The sequence below is a fragment of the Gavia stellata genome, chromosome 1, assembly GCF_030936135.1.
Source record: "Gavia stellata isolate bGavSte3 chromosome 1, bGavSte3.hap2, whole genome shotgun sequence".
NCBI lineage: Eukaryota > Metazoa > Chordata > Aves > Gaviiformes > Gaviidae > Gavia > Gavia stellata.
In genome coordinates, this window is record NC_082594.1 from 17,867,135 (window position 1) to 17,884,729 (window position 17,595).

General features: G+C 35.8%; 1 protein-coding gene across 1 annotated transcript in view; it reads right to left on the reverse strand.

The window, feature by feature from the left end:
• The window catches only part of CWF19L2 (CWF19 like cell cycle control factor 2), a 72,412-nt gene that overhangs the window by 37,180 nt on the left and 17,637 nt on the right, over nt 1-17,595 (reverse strand). The window contains exons 9-10 of the mRNA XM_059824885.1: nt 16,690-16,779; nt 13,808-13,817 (exon numbers count right to left, since the gene is read on the reverse strand). Of these exons, the coding sequence (XP_059680868.1) occupies nt 13,808-13,817; nt 16,690-16,779 (100 nt within the window). The remainder of the gene's footprint in view (nt 1-13,807; nt 13,818-16,689; nt 16,780-17,595) is intronic.

Consider the following 17,595-nt stretch of genomic DNA (forward strand, 5'->3'; position numbering starts at 1 on the left):
GACCAGTACCCACCTCTCTACAGCCCCCTTTCAGGTAGTTGTAGAGAGCGATAAGGTCTCCCCTCAGCCTCCTCTTCTCCAGACTGAACAACCCCAGTTCCCTCAGCCGCTCTTCATACGACTTGTGCTCCAGACCCCTCACCAGCTTCATCATCCTTCTCTGGACACACTCCAGCACCTTAACACTACAGCATTAAAAGCACTATTAATTTGAAAACATAACAAGAACAAAAAAAGTGATCAGCATTAGATGAGCAAAGACAAAGGACAACAGGGTAGAGAAAGAATATAACACGAGGGAAAAGCAGCAGGATGTATACCACACTTAAATGGGATATGAATGCAAATGGAGTATTCCGGATATAATAACAAAAAGGTAACTGATGCAAGTTGCAAGGGCACTGCTCATTTCTTTCTGTGTGTAAAAAATAAAACAAAACAAAAGCAGGTAGACATTTGTGAATATTGTAATGCTTAAATAACCTATGACTTAGCAAGGCTCAGTACTGTGACAGACAGTAGAAACACTTTTAACAGTTGAAGGAGCTGGGAAAGAGAAAAGTCAATGAAAAAGCAAAGTTTTAAAAAACAGAATGAGGGGGGAAAAGAAACATTTCCTAAGAGGCACTTCACTTGACAACAAAAATCTCATCCATCTGCAACATTTGGTTGAAATAAGCACAAAATTTCATTTGCAATAGTGGAAAAGACAAATACACTCACAGGCTAAATATTTTAGACTTAACACAAGATAATCATGTAGAGGTAAATCATAAAAAGAGCAGTACAAAAAGGCAGAAAGGCAACAGGCAATAATTTTTAAAATTTATACAAAGCAGATAGGGAAAGCAAAGACGAAGTTAACACCCACAGAAAGTATCATAGGAAACATGACAAACGTCCTACTTCTTTAAAGACTTTGATAACTCTACAAGTTTGGAAGCTGAGGACATAACCGCAGATGTTGCAGTGAAAACTCAAAAATCCAGAGCATTGCTAATTAGTCTGAAATGAAACAGACCTTTGTAGAGGAAAAAAACCACCTTGTCCCAAACCTACCCAAGCCTACGTGGCCAAGCAGGGATACAGCAGCTCTCTTAAGAGGACTAGTCAAATCCACACACAGACGGGGCAGCAATTAACAGGAGTTGAAATGAGTGGAAGGATGCGCCTCACTGGGGATTCCATATAAAGAGGACCCTTCAGAAATGGTTACTTGTTCAATTATTCCCTGAAAACTGTGAAGGGGCCTGCTAGCCCTATGGAGTCTCCCGAAAGATGCTGACTTCAGGTGAATTAGGTCCCTCCTTTGCCACATCTTTGTGTTGCTGAGACAAGAAAAGGGATGGAAATTTTCCACAAGAAATGGCTGCATCTTTTCCATTCCCTAAATTTCCATTCTCTAAATTTTCACCTCATTGTATAGACAAATTTTCAAGATGACAAATCACTAAAAACAATAGACATTACAACAGCAATGCTGCTTTGCTCAGCAACTGCACAGAATAGTAAACATCAGATTCTTTTGTCAACTTACAAGTATCTAATTCCTTTTTAAAACATCCATCCCAAGATTTAAGTGTCTTCACTAAAATTTTTAAAATACAGACATTTCAAAAAGGATGCCATTGTTGAGCAGCCTATTATTTTCCCAAAATGAATAGAATTCGCAAGGTGTTCTACATATCAGAAAAACAGACTTTATGTGTCTTTGAAGACAGGCTCCAAAATGTTAGATCCTAACAACAGTTGCACTTTCTTTTTTCTTCTCATTTCTGTGTGCCAACACACTAACATACAGGCAGTAGAAGAGTATCTTCTGGATCTGAACCATGGAATGAGCTGGGGTGGGGGCAGAAACTTAGTAAAATAGAGCTGCCTCTATGCCCACTCAAATGTTTCTCCCTTCTTTCAATGCATCTGATAATCAAAATCTTCACTAGGTTTCCATCCTCAGGAGGGTCAACTATTTCACTTCAAGTATCACACTCCCCACAGGCTGCTACAAAACTTAAAACATCTGGCTGAAGATCAAGCAAAGATACAATACAGTAATCAAACACCTAAACCCTTTTTTTTTTTTTTTGCAAAAAGCCTTTTATAGACTGAGAAAAGAAAAATTACCAAAACTGCCCATAAATTATAATTAACTTCTAACTTAGAAGTATGATTTTGGACATGCTTCTGGGATGTTTTTAAGTAAAAATATAATGTTTGATACAGTTATCAATGGTTTATTTCCATTTTTAATGATCATCCACACAAACAGGCGTATGTTTCCTTCCCACCTTTTTACTGTTTAAAGGTGCTGCCTCAAAAATCACTTCCTCAGCTTCCCGATAAATGTCATCCCGTAAGGCCCTTCAAAGTTGTCTATTTATTCTAGCAATAGGAAAGTCACATTTGAACATAGCACTAAAACATTTCATTATTTTAGCATGATATAAAACTCAGTAGCTGCCACCAAACACTAAGCTGCTGTTAAACTGCTGTTAAGTTTCTGTTTTAGAAGGAGTCCTCTCTAGATATGATCTTTTCTCCAGGTGAATGCTCTGATCTTGGAGATGCAGAATGGTTAACAAACCAAGTAAACTTATGTTTTGTGAAAAAAAAAAAAAAAAGCATTATGCTGGAACATATACACAAAATGTATACCAGTATAAGCTGACTTGTGTGGGAATACTTCCATTTTTCCACATGCAAGACTTCAGATGGCCTTACACCCTGTTTGGGGCATTACACTTCAAGAAAGATGCAAACTTGACAGGAGAGAAACTGGAAAAAAGCAAGAAGAATGACTACAGGACAAGAAAAAGTTCTTTTTAAAAAAAAAAAAAGAGTTGGAAGAGAAGGAAGACAAAATTAGGGAACACATGCTGGTAGGCTGCAAAAACTCAAAAGGTTTTGGCTAACAGAGTATGTGACAAGTAAAAGGAAAACAAAAAGGTTTAAATTGCAGTAGAAATTCAAGTTAGGTATTAGAAAGGTTCTTCTAACATTAAGGACTGTAAAACAACAGTACAGTTGCCTAAGAAGAATATGGAAACATCAGTATGTTTTCTTTTTTTAAAAAAAACAAGAAGGGCTAGAAAACTACTAAGAACCATAGATTCATAGTGTACAATGAAACTAGAAAGGAAGACAGTAGGGCATTAGTAAGTTCTAATGAGAGATTTCAGCAGGCTCCCATTTACACAACATAAAATGATGCAGAGGATAAACATTTAGATATAATACATACTGAATTATATGTGTCAGGACCCTACAGCTGGTGGGTTTTGGGGTTTTTTTACCCTAATTTCAAAGAGTCCAGAGTCCTGACACAAGGCATGTAAGACTGACTATAACATTTAGATTTAATATTCCAGAGAAAAGGAAAAGGCAAAAAATTATAGTAATATTTAGCTTTAGAAGACAAAGTACAAAAAAAAGAAGTGGTCCATCAAAGAAAAATTACAAGGAACAGATAAAAGGATAAAATAATTATGGACAGCATGAAGACTAATGTGAAGTCATGTTAGAGACTAAAAGTAAATGCACACTATGAACCAAGATGAATCCAATGGATCAAATATGCCAGGCATGATTATTCAGAAGATTAAAGATGTTATTAGAGGTAAAGACATCTTTCAGAAGTCAAAATCCTGTCTAAATGGAACTGAACTAAAAACACAGCATAAATATAGAAAGTTAATTATATTAACATAAAAAGGTAAGGTAAAAGTTGATTTTGAGGAGGATCTTACTGACAATAAATACTAAAGCTATTTTTAAACACATCAGAAGCAGAAAGCTTTCTGGCAGAAAGAAAAAGATGATCAAATCATTATAGCAGTATCAGAAAATGACATTTGATAATAAATTAATTATTTGCATCCTAAATATAAGATTTTCCTAAGCCACAACTTTTTTTTTTTAAAAAACATAATAAACTTTAGGAATCATATTTAAATTGCAATGTCAGTAAAAGGAATTTTCAAGAAAGTCGCCATGAAAAGATGATTTTCACTAGAGGTCCCAAAAAGAATTCCAATATGTAACGTCCACATCCTTCAGCATGCATTACATCAATTAAACAGGCCTTAGTGCAAAAATAATGGAGGGCGGCAACAGCAACATAAACCTTTACCATGTGCCAAAGGCTGATTCTGGGAATTACAGGGCAATGCATCCAACATCTGTAATGGACAAATTCACACAAGTATAATAAAGAACAGAATTCCCCTACAGCTGAATAAATGTGGCGTACTGGGAAAGAGCCTTTGCAGGGAAAAGCCATGACTCACAGAAATATCATACTTTTCTGAAGGATTTAAAGGAGTGTGGATACCAATCTAACTGAAAGAGTGTACTTAAAACTCTCATTTTATCTGTTGATATTCTCTTTACACATTTATAGGCTTGCATTCCTATGACTCTCCGACACAGTATACAGTAAGACCTATGTGCCATTCAGCATAGCACAAGAATGGAGTAACTACTTTCTTTCCTACTAATAAACTGTGAAATCATCCAGGAGACCTTACAAATATTCTCAGGAACTTTTACCACCTTTCATAAAAGAGGCAATAATTATCTTTTTGTGCTTTATGTAGAGATTCACTTGAGTTTGGCTTTTTGCTTCTGTTTTAACTTGCTTTTAATACCTGGAGAGTGTATTATTTCTTCATGCAGTGGCATGGCATTACATAGCTTACTTTAAACCTCTCAAATTTCTGAATGGATGACTTCTCTTATTAAATAAATATTATTAAATATTAAGCATATTAAGCTATATTATAAGCAGAAATGTTGGTGATAGTAATATAATTGTTGATTAATAATTATAATCAGATAAATATTATCTCTATTTGTATAATTATAAGTACAATATAGGTTTAATACATATATTAAAGTACTTTAAACGTGATACATATTATTAAATGTTAAAATTGAAACCAGAGAAGCAGCTCAGTCACCATCCCTGAATCTTGTGATGACTGCTACACAAACAATATAATTTACAGTATGAAATGAACAAAGACAGTGTGTATTTACAGAATGAGAGGGGAATTGTTTGCTGCCATTAATTAAGGAACATGAATTTTTACTTCAGGCCAATTAAATATGCAAAGTACACAGTTGTTCTCACCAAACATACAAACTGCTTTACAGCGATTAACACACCAACTGAACAAAACAAAGCAGACAAGTCTGGGTTTGCTTTAAATTAAATACATAAATAAATAAAATGCAGTTCTAAAAAAGATTTTTGAATTGTCTGTTTCATAATCCAGCAGGAGGAAATGGAAAAGTTCAGCCACCAGGTACACAGCTTAATTTGAGAAACAGACACTGGAGTAGCTGAACAAAGAGAGGAAGCAGACCAAGCATCTGAGATAGGATCTACTCAATTGGAAGTGATTTTCAATGTTAATAGCTAAAGAGAATAAAATATATTTTAACAGTCAGTATATCGTGGGATAGTGAATAACTAGAGCTAGGAAAAACAAACATGTTTTTTTTTTAATTACTGAGCCAACAAAAAGCTGCATGCTGTGTGAGTTTAGAGCTGTCTGCAAGTGCTTACCGAGAGCTACACTAAAGTGGTACAAGCACAGCATAATGAAGGAATAACAAAGCTCAACAACAGTCTTCAGCAAGGAACAAACCTCTACAACCAAACACTATGGACAAATTAGACGCTGGACTACGCATATAACCCGTTTCCTTTCTCTTACAGTCTATGACCAATGGAAACGCTTTGAATATTGCCTTATTCCTCTATTGGAAAAGTTTGTCCTTGTAATACAATATCAAATAAGTGTCTAGAAGACATCTAGCACTTCTCAGCGTGCTGGACATAGTTATTTCTTCCATTCACTGTCTCCTGTTCTTTTCAATTACTCTTTCTTCTCTCATTTCAGTCACCCTTTTGTTCAGTTCTCAGGTTGCATTTACACACGATCACCACAGTTATGAGAAAGACGAGTCAATCCCATTTAGAAGGAGCAGTCAGCCTCCTAAGGTGCTGGCTACTTGTAAGAGCACATCTCAGTGAGGAGTTCAGTGTAGTCACTACCTGAAGTCCCCAGGTAACAAAAGTTTCAAAGCACGTAAGATACCCTTCAGGGTCTGTCATTTGTTGTGAATAATGGAACTGTCCACTTCAAGGTAATGCCTATAAAATCAGTAGGTAGACCATTCTCCATAGCAAGACCAAGGCTTGGATCTCACAGCAAGATGAAACTAAAATGGTCACAGGTCTGTAACAGCAGTCCACTGTATAAAACTTGTATCTTTGATTTGGGTTTCTTACAGCAGAAAAAAAGTAAGATTAAGGGAAATAACAGCATGAGGAAGGGAAGCAAGAGCAAACTTCCACCTAGGTTAAAAATTTAGTATTTCAAGAAAGACTCAGTAAACATAATAATAAGCATCACTATTAAATTTCAATAGGGACTAAGCTAATACAGAAATGGGATAAGAAAAGGTTTTACAAGATCAAAAAGTTGGTCTGTCATAATCAGGACCTTGGACTTAACAGTGAGGAGAAGCATTAGAAAATCTAATGCAGGCTGTAACAAAGAAATGAACTAGCCTACATAAGAGTATCTTCATCAGGTAGTGCTAAGTTTATGTATAAAGCATGAGACTAAAAAAAAAGGAAAAAAAGAAAAAACCCCATAGCTCCTATTTATGAGCTAAAACATTAATTATTACAAAACTCTTAGGTACTTGGATAACCACTAATTGTTTGGTCTCTATCCCTTCTTTCCCCCAGTCAATGAGTGACACAGGTTAATAACATGTTATGTAAAAATGTAATTTAATCTTATTGATATAAAATCAGTTGCCCTTTATATTCAACAATTATTTGTTCTTATATTATGAAAAAGGGCATATCAGCTAAACTGTTTATTACTCAGAAAAACTAACCTGACCTTCTTATTCATCTCCTCTTTACACTGATTGCCTCCAATCATCCCAGCATTCAAATATCTTCCTATTCATTCTCAGTACTTATTTTCTTAGAGCACCTCTGAGATAGGGCGATCAGAGTAATATCTCATGAGTAGAATGGACACGCATACAAACCTCAAATCAAATTCAATAAGAGTTGTACTGCCAGCCCATGGAAGTAAGATTGGAACCATTAATGTGCAATTTACAGCAGTTTGTAATATGCCCAGTGATGTAGTAGTAACGGGGAAAACTAAAGTTATTAAGTCTAGCTTAAGAATAACCTTGCAAATACAACTTTAAAAAAGGTCTGAAGATGCAGTTTGATATTTTAAATTGTCAGCTACACTTTGAAATGGTTAGTCAGTTAACCATAGCATCAGTGAACCACTATAAATATGGGATGTAAGAAAATAAAAAAAATGCAATGATTAGAAGGTTTGCTTCTATAGCAAGAACATCTAATACAAAACATGTATACTCAGACCATAAAAAAGAAAGGTATTGCAGCATATCCGCTCTTAATATGAAACAAGAATTTGTGGACTTATCATAGACAAATGTCATACAGGAACAAGAAGGTGATAAGCAGAAATTCAGCATATGTAAATAAAAATAGCATTTACTTAAGTAAATATAAAAATTTAGTAACAAGTAAATATAGAAGTCCAGTAAAAATACCGCAAGAGATTTCAAAAATATTCAGGTCTCAATATTCACTATTTAGAAAAGAAATTTACCCTAGCTCTGGTATATGAGGTATTTTCAGACAGTGCAGTATCAGAAAAGATAATTTTACAAAATGAAAGCAACAGATTAACCCAACCAAAAATAGTAATTCAAGCATATGAGGGAGCTTAATAATGCATTTTTATTAGAAAGAGAAGTAGTCCAATCTGAAAAATTATTATTAAAGGAGTATATATAGAGAAGGGTCTTGAAAAAAAAATGGTAGAGGAAGAATGTCGACAATTAGATGTTGCAGAACAAAGATTCAACTCCATATCCTTTTAAGTTTCAACTAATGTATATCCATACCCTCAAGCTATTATCACTGCTGTTACTTTGGGAGACATCAGAAGAAAGCCAAAGACTTGAAAAAGCAATGAGCCTGTAATATCATGTTACCTAGAAGCAATTCCTCTGGGCTCACAGGCAGAACAGAATGGGAAAGCTAATACTGACATTGGTAGTGGCACATCCATTACAGACATCAGCAGAGAGAGCCACTCTCCACAGCCATTAGTGTAGTGCCTGTGAAGAACCTCTGCAAAAATCCCACATGCACAAATATGAAAGCCATGCTGCTAGCTGAAAGTATCTTGTTATCCAGGTGTGCTAGCCAAAAGTCAAATGTCTTAATTCCTTTTAGAAGGATGGGTGCATAGTTTAATTGCTCCTCTTAAACAGCCTATTTCTACAAAATGCTTCTGCTTTATGTTGGTAGAAATGGCTAATGAGACCCAATCTGTGATTACACTAAAGACCAGGTGGTCCCAACAGTCATTGGCTGATCAAATTCTCCTTTCAAAACCTCATTTTGAACAGAGTAATTGTGTTTCATTGCTTAAACATACAAAATACATTATTAATTCATGGTTCACACTTTTATAATTGGTTTTATTTGTAAATTATTTGAAATCCAAGAAGGTGTAATACCATCTGTTTACTAAGGCTGTGCGAAGACCAAGAGAAGCATCAGTGAGGTTCTACCTTTCCATTTCAAACTGGAAGTATCTACTGCACCAGAAAGGCTTTCCAGGAATGGTTTTGCTTATGTTTTTCTTGGTGTAGGGGTGTCAAATTTGTTAAAAACAAAATTCACTCTGAGCAAACAGTGACAGGGTATCATAGAATCATAGAATACTAGGTTGGAAGGGACCTCAAGGACCATCTGGTCCAACCTTTCTTGGCAAAAGCATGGTCTAGACAAGATGGCCCAGCACCCTGTCCAGCTGACTCTTAAAAGTGTCCAGTGTTGGGGAATCCACTGCTTCCCTGGGGAGATTACTCCAACGGCTGATTGTTCGCATTGTGAAAAAACACAGCAGTAAAAATATGCAGAAATTCTGCTTAGTGTTAGGGGAAAAACAGAGCCAGAAAAACTGGCACCATCAACTACAAGTGCTGCATGGCACCTGGAAAGGGCTTTTGCTTCCAGTGTCAAAGCATACTCCAGAGCTTTTGTATTATCAGTTTGAACTCTTAAGAAGTTTTATCTGCTCTGCCCCTTTATACCTGTTACATGTACTGAAACCAGTAAGATATTTTATATCATTTAATTGCTGATACAATTTCTCCAGTACTTTTTAATTGCAAAACCCAATTTCCTATAAATTACATTCAGGAAGTTAAGACAGTGTGTCTTAATACGTTTTTGTCTTCTAACGAATTTTGTAATCTTCTCTTACTGACATCAACAAGAATGTTCCGGAAATACACTCACCAGAAACTGCATATACCTATTATTTTTTAAAAGTATCCACTAATGATATTAAAGCTGTTCTGCAAAAGTATGCCCACTTTATTATTCCCTATTCCAGTTAGAGCTAGTCAACTCTTTGTACAGAAAACACAAAATTTTGCGGAAGAAAGAATGGCACAGCCATCCTGCAGACAAGATTCAAGTGTGATGCTACAGCAGGAATTAGAAATTATGATGAGCTGAAAACATTCGACAGTAAATGGGCCAAAAGCCATCTGTTCCTGTATCTCACCGCCATCTGAAGTTCCAAATGAAATCACAGATTTTTATTGTGCACTTAGTGAGGATAATGAATTCCCAGCATTCTAGTGTTTATACAAGTGTCTCAGCTATATTTTTCTGAGAAGCAGTTTTCAATAATTTTTTAATGATTCTTTATATATTCTAAGTCTAAAACCATTACTACAACTGTATTTAAGTTCTGCAATGGGTATGTTACAGTGAAAGGCCACTCAACCTTCTGTTATTAAAACATATTACAGGTAAATTTTGACAACCAAATATTTTTATTGCAGAAAAATATCTGTGTTTATAGTCTCAATTCCCAAATCTAAAAATCAAACATGCTAGCACACCTGCAATTTTGAATGTTAATTTTCAGGGTGATTTGGGGTTTTTTTGTTTGGTGTTGGTTTGGTTTTTTTTTTTAAAGAAAAAAAACGCATCAGAAGCACTGATTCTTTTTCTTCTTTCTTTCACTTCCTATTCCAAAGTATTAATCACTATGTAAATTTTACATGTATACACACATATACACAAATATGCATGCACGCATACACACACAGACAAACACACCACTTTACTTTTAGATAACTGGCTCTTTTTCCAAGGAATCACTTTCATTTTTAAACTATTTTTGAAAAGGCCAATTTTGAAAACACGTGAAAAAAAAAAGAAACATTCTCATTTTTCCCTATTATCATTATTGGAACCAATAGAGTATTATTTTAGGTTTGTTCCACAACGGATTCCTCTCAGGTACTCCTAATGTCATATGGTTTATTTGTCTCGGGATAAGAACTGTGCTGCAAATAATTTCTCTGGATAAAGATCCGGCATGTTATTTCTTAATGCAGAACTACACATAATGGTATGCAATGGATGGTATTTTATCATAAATAGGATTTGAGGTATAAACCAAGCTGTTGTATTGCTTCCTTTCTGAAAAATGGTGTTAATTCTGCAAAAAGAAGGAAAATAAAGATACATTCATTTATACTGAGCTAGGTTCCCCAGAATTCTCTCTCAGTCCGGACTCTAATGCATCTCAGGAATCCAAATTAAACATTGGACCTTCAATACATCAAAATTTTGTATTGATTTTGTATTTTAAACACAATTCATCATTATTAAGAACTGTCTCTAGCAATGGCTAAGCAGAGACTACTTTCTGTCTCCTGCATACTGATTAGGTGCTAAGGAACGCAGTAACAGGCTTAGTGTTGAGAAGGTTTTTTTCCTTACAGGCCATACTTTGTTTGGAATTGAAAACAGTTTTAAAAGACGCATACACTTATACTTCATTCATCCACCACCATGAACTGAGTCTAGATTTACCTAACTCTGTATCATGTCAATATGTTTCCTGATTAAAAAACACAAACAGAATTAAGTCAGTCTTTAGCAACACAAAGGCAAACTGTTTTTCATTTAGCAGATTTGACTCTAATTCTTATGCAGGGATCATATTGACACAAGTATAATACAAGATGGGAAAAAAATCTGAAAAAAAAATCGACAAGGCAAAGCACACAAATAATGGACATAAATTATTTAGAATCGTCATAAAGAACACTTTCTATGTGTGGATTAAAACATAAAAGCAGCTACACTGGATCAAACCAAAGCCCAACATGCCTTCTCCAGCAGTAGCAAAAGCAAATGCCTAATGAAGAGTACAAAAAGAAAGGATGCATCCAAGCATTTGCAACTTAGCGATTAAGAGCCAGACATCATTTCTGTACAATTCTCAAGGGATTTCTTTTTCATGAACTTGTACAGTCTCTCCTTGAATCTACTTAAGCTTCCAATATCCACAACTTCCTCTAACAACCATTCTGTGAAGCATAACCTTTTCTCCATTTGTTTTCAATCTGCTTCTTGCTCATTTAACCTTTTACCTCCTAATTTTGTACCACCAAAAACCAATGCAAATGATCTGCCTCAAAGGAATGCTAATGCTGCAGATATATTTTGCTAAGTAAAAACACAGAATAAAAGCATAAATGACATCAGTTATGACTGCTACTGACACTGTCAGAGGTAGCATCCTCATAACCAATGCACTGAAATCAAGAGTTGTGTAGCACTTTCAGATAAATACAGAAATACCAACTGTACTTAGAGGTAAACCATGAACACATGGGAGTTATTTTTCAATGCTGAAGTCTCCACAATTTTCTGCTGTCTCCTTACATTCAGTACTCATTTTTATCACCTATCTTAACTCAGAAACACTATGGTACAGCAGCCTTCTCTTACACAGTTTCACTAGGGCTCAAAGTGCAACTTTGCTTTTCTCAAATTACCCAAGAAAATTTAGACATAAATGGTGCTTATGTTCAGATGCTTAATTATATCACAAATGAAGTTAAAATATTTAATTCAGGGTTAGTGCCTTCATACAGCCCAAATGCCACTTTTGCATATTCACCCAGTTTTTTGATTTCCATAGACTCTGAAGGTTGCCTCCTACTCAAATGTAAAGACAGAACAAGCACAATCTGCATTTTAATTAATCTTTTTAAAAAGGGTCTTTGCATATGCATTCATTGTAGCTATATACATGTGACCCAAGTATTTCAGCACGATAGCCTTTAAGGTCCCAAATTTCACTTAACAGAAGCCCTTATTTAACCGTAACCCTACTAAAATTTATCGGACTACACACTTAAGGTAACCCGCAGTGAACAACAGAGGGACTCTACCCAAGCTGAGACATCCACAGTGTGCAACAGACACACCACACAAATAGCTTCTGCATACAGACTTCCAGGATGGTACATTCAAACAAGTCAATGTCTCTCTCACTGAAGCCAAGCGCACAAAACCTGTTGAGACACCTCTACATTTTGCACTTTTAGGCATTTTGTGCTATTAGGCACAGACTTTCCATTTACAACACGCACACAGTCTCCACCCTGTGAGAGCTATCTAATCCCATGTGGCAAAAGTCAGGCTTGTTCGGTGTCTAGAGTGCTTAAATTGTTATTCTGATCTAATTTCACATTTCAAACTAGAAAAAAAAAAAAACAGGATCAGAACATTTATTTAATGTTACTAATACAGAAAATATTCGATGCACTTAAGGACATCAGGTATTGACATATTTAGAGGTGCGAACAGAAGAAATATTAATAAATCTACCTTTTACCTCCCATTATCTTTCTGTCTAGTCTGGTGTTCTGTTTCCCAAAGCCTTGTTACTGAGGAGCTTTCCCAACTTATGGCAGCCTGATACGCAGTGATGTCCTCTCACAGTCCTGCTTACTGTAGAGCAGAAAACTTGTATCTTCTTAACTGCATATTCAAGCATTAAGCCTGATAATAGCAAGCTTCTTGGCTCTTTTAGCACAACTGACTAGGAAAATACTTAGGATAGCACACCATTTCAGAGGCTATTGAAAAACACTTATCCTCTTATTTAGGTTTCATATATATATGTGTGTCTGTGTCTATATATGTATTTATTTATAAATATAGATATTTTTTAAAAACATTAGCTATAGAAAAGAAGTAGGAAGAAGTGAGGTTAAGAAATTAAATATTTAAGAAGATGTGGAAATTATGTAGGGAAAAAAATTAATGTAGAAAAAATTAAACAACTTCAGTGAACCAATATCCCCAAACAACATTCCCTAGTATTTTTCATGAAGTACCAAAAAAGCAAGGTAACAGCTACTCATATGCCTTCAAGAGGAATATATATATATATATATATATATATATATATATATCTCTATATCAAAGCCACAAACAATTTAAGAAGAACTCAAATAATAAATTTTCATCTTTTCTGCACTTTGGACACATGGAAGGCTAGCAGTTGAAAACAAATCAAATGTTAAGACAGGCAAAATGAGAGCTGGTAGTGCATAAAAAAAATGTTTCAATACTGTTGAAAAATGGTTTAAGACAAAGTTACTATTATTTTATCTTTTTTCAATATTGAGAGAATCCAAACATGTTTTAGCCTGCACTGAATTTTAAACTGGGATACCTTCATACACAGAAAACCTGTAACATTATTATTTGTGGGTGTTTACTTTATTTACGGGGGGGGGGGGGACGGGGGGGGGTAAAAAAAAATAAAAAAAATTAAAGAATCACACTAACTACCAAGAACAGAGAAGGAAAGAAAAAAAAAAAGAAAACAACAACAATCCTCTTCCTCCAGGTAAATTTTTGCTACAACATTACCCAAGTGGGCTAACTCAGGATGCAGCTATGGACTTCTCTTCTGCTTCAGTATCTTTTACAATTTTCTTTCTATTCTATTTCAGAAAGATGTATGTATTCATGCTTTTTGGCTTCTTTCAGCTGGAACATCTAAATGCACCGCAAACAGCAGGTCTTAAAACTACAGATTACTTTGGCCAAGAGGAAACCTAGTAACAAAACGGTCTTACCAAGATCTGTACACTTGGTGAAATATATCAGCCGATAAACATAAGGTTTTTAAACACCGAGCATCAGTATTTGAAACTTGTACTTCAAAACCAAAATTTTGGAGTTACTTGGGGTAGAATCCTTGTCTAAATCAAACAAACTATAAAAGCTAGGTTTGCCTCTATTCTCACTTACAAACAAATAAATACATAAAACTAGGATTTAAGCTACCACTTCACAGTCCCTTCAGTCTGTAGTTTGTTCATCACTTTAAGGCAGAATAAACCAGCACTGCTGTCAAAAGAATTGATCCTGTCCTCTGTACAAACCCCAGCCGCCCATGCACACCCCATTATACTAGGCATAAGTTTTCATTCAGTCACACAGTGAACTGAATTGGGAAATTGATCCCTGTTCAATTAATCAAGAAGAAAAAAACCTTCCTAGGGAGATGCATTCAGAACTGCCTTCATTGCTTCCTGACTTACCTCCCCAATTCTCCCAACAGAAATGAAAATAAGGCAAAGACACGTTTTCAGGACCTTTCAGCATGACATTGGCCATGCTGCTCCAAAGAACCAGAGACAGACCTGCCTCAAACAAAATGCTTCATGTTTGTTATTGGTAGCGGAGGCAAAGCTACCAAACTTTGGGATCAATGGGACATCCATTTGGAAAACCACTTCTGTGGAAACTGTTTCAGGTATCTTACTTGGAATATAACTGGCTGAACCGATCGAGGCTGTCACTTTGGTGGTCAATGTTATAGAAAGACCAATTCATACAGTATCAAATACACCTTCACAAATCAGCCTCTCTTGTGTTATGAGATGGTTTCTGAACATCTGGGTTGTTCAGACTCATAATGTGATACAGTTGGCCCTTGATACACAGGAGTACCCAACATATTCTGCCTGTGTCCCAGTAGTCCAAAATCAGTTTGAAGCTATAAAACCAGTAAGACTACCATGGCAACTATCACAGGGACAGGACTTAGTTGCCAGCTTTGCTGGACTGCTCACAGTCAAAAGCCACATAATAGAGGCTAGAAGTAGCCATGAAAGAGGCACAGGCAAGTCATATTCAGAAAGACATGACAGCAAGACTGTGAAACGTACAGGAAGACCTTCACCCTCTGGAAAGCAAGCCGCGGCAGTAATTCACACCCGAGTAACTTCAAGTGAAGGTCAAGGTTTTCACCATGGTTTGGGGAGTCTGCCAATTTACTGCAAGTCTAAGAAGTTGAGCAACTTTACAGCAAGTTGGAAAGAGGTTGGTACTGTTCTGGCATGATGCAGTTCAAGAACTAGCCATTTGCAGAATTACAGACATCAGCCGTATTGCATCTGTAAAGGACTATTTGCATTGGCAAATCATGTAAAGTCCAAAACAGCAGGACTGTCAACAGTCCTGGTTCCCACAAACTAAAGGTAGTTTCTGCAAGACACATGGACTGTAACATAAAATAAGCTTTCTGAGATGAACAGACCTAAAAACCAAGCTCCTACATCTGGAATTATGTAAGAAGCTGATCCTGAGCTTCAGAGAAAGCCAACATGGAACTCCAAAGGGCAGACATTTTGCATCCAAGATACTTCAGAGAGGAGAGTCTTGTTTTTAAATCTCTTCAATCTTCCAGAGAAGCTTATATCAATCACAACACTAAAATGGTCAATGAGGGCTTAGTCAAGCTCCCACAGGAGAGGAAGAAAAAGAAATTTTTCCTTTCTGAAAATTCAAGTAGTATTTACTTTTGGTACTTTTACAATGCCTACATGCAACAAAGCAGAGTCCACCTACACAAAGCTTTTGTAATCTGAAATTCGTGTGAATTCAAGGACTGAGACTTTAATACAATTGTGACAATGTAGTCAGCAAGAGGCCACACATTAACTTCCAGTTCAGTCTGTCTTCTAAAGACTGGAGAAATATTACTCAGTGTATGAGGTCTGAGATAAAGCCTTTTCAGAATAAATATTAGTGGCTTTTCAAACTCAGCTGACTTGCAGCTGAATTTTCACTGTGGAATTGGGGTCAAACTGGTCAAGAACATTAGTTTTTGCCTAAAAGTCTCCTCTGCATCATGAGAACAGAGCTCATAAATGAAGATACTGACCCTGTTTCCTTGTAGCTATATCAAAGTTGGTATGGAAAAAGATTACTGTACATTTCTTGAATGCCACCCTTTAAAAGGAACAGCATTTGAAGTGTCAGCTTCTTCAGAGACATCTGAGTTATGTAACAATCAGCACCAAATCCTGGCAAGCTAAGTAAGATGCAGATCACCTGCTTCGGTGCCTATGTTAGTCACCGCAGAGCTTGAAAGGCAAGACAGCCTAGGTTCCAGATAACAAGGCCTAGGCTTCCTGGGCAAAGAGTCAACAACATGACATATATCAGTTTTATTTTTAATGGAAGATCTGTATCATTGCTGAGAAAATACTACCAATAAAAAAATCCTATGGAAGTTGCTAAAGTTCCATGGAGAAAAGTTTTGTTTACTACCAAAAAGTACAATTTAATTTGAACAGTAACTCATCTAAAGTCACACCTTGTAATTTTCCTAAGTACATTTCATGTTCTCTATAATTCAGCTGCTACCTGTATTATACTATTGTATTCGCACAAAGAAAAAATTAGTATTTTTCCCTTACCTCTCTGCCAGACTTTGCTGGAATCTGCCCTTGAGTCTCCCTCAATTTGCGTGCGTTCTCAAGTTCTGCTTGAAGTTTTGAAGCTAACTCCTTCAAAGAAAGTGGTAGCACTCCATTAGTTTAATCATTTTAAACTTTTAGAGACCTTTATATTAGTATTAATTATTCATTCCATTTCTTCATGTTTTGATATATTTTTTTAAACTCTAGTGACACAAAAGACTAAAGAAAACATGTCAATATAGTTCACACAATTCTTTAACGGAGATAAAATCAAAAAAATTGTTCAGAACAGAGGTATCTAAAGTATAGAAACATATATTGCCATAAAAACACCAGAGAAATTATGCTTAACCATTATTCAGTTGTACTAATAAATCCTTTCTGTAGCTAAGCTTAGATGCTACTTTATGTATAGGAAGGTAAATAAGGAAGCCTGAACACATCAAGTTATGTACCATAACCTTTCCAGGTTATGGTACATATCCTTTTATTTATTTTTATATATATACATACACACACATATACACACACATGCACACAATGGGTCTAGGGAAATATCTCTGATACATTTTTGCTATGCAGTTTCATGTCTCTTTACACCACATGTCCAACTTTGGCACTTAAGACCTTACTTTGGGTATTAAAATGGACAAGAAATGGAAAATGAGAACTGCTTACAGTCTTGTGTAAATTGTTTTTGATGCTCCTGCTCTCTCATCCATCTCTTTATTTAATAAATACAAGCATTTTAGAATACCTTGGTTTACTAAGAATTGCCAGGTGACCACCTATCAACCTATAAGAAATACAACCATTTTTACTCTGACCACTTTGCCAGTTTCATTGATTTGACTCCAACAATCAAGCCTATATTTGTTGCCCCAAAATCAAGTCATGTGATCA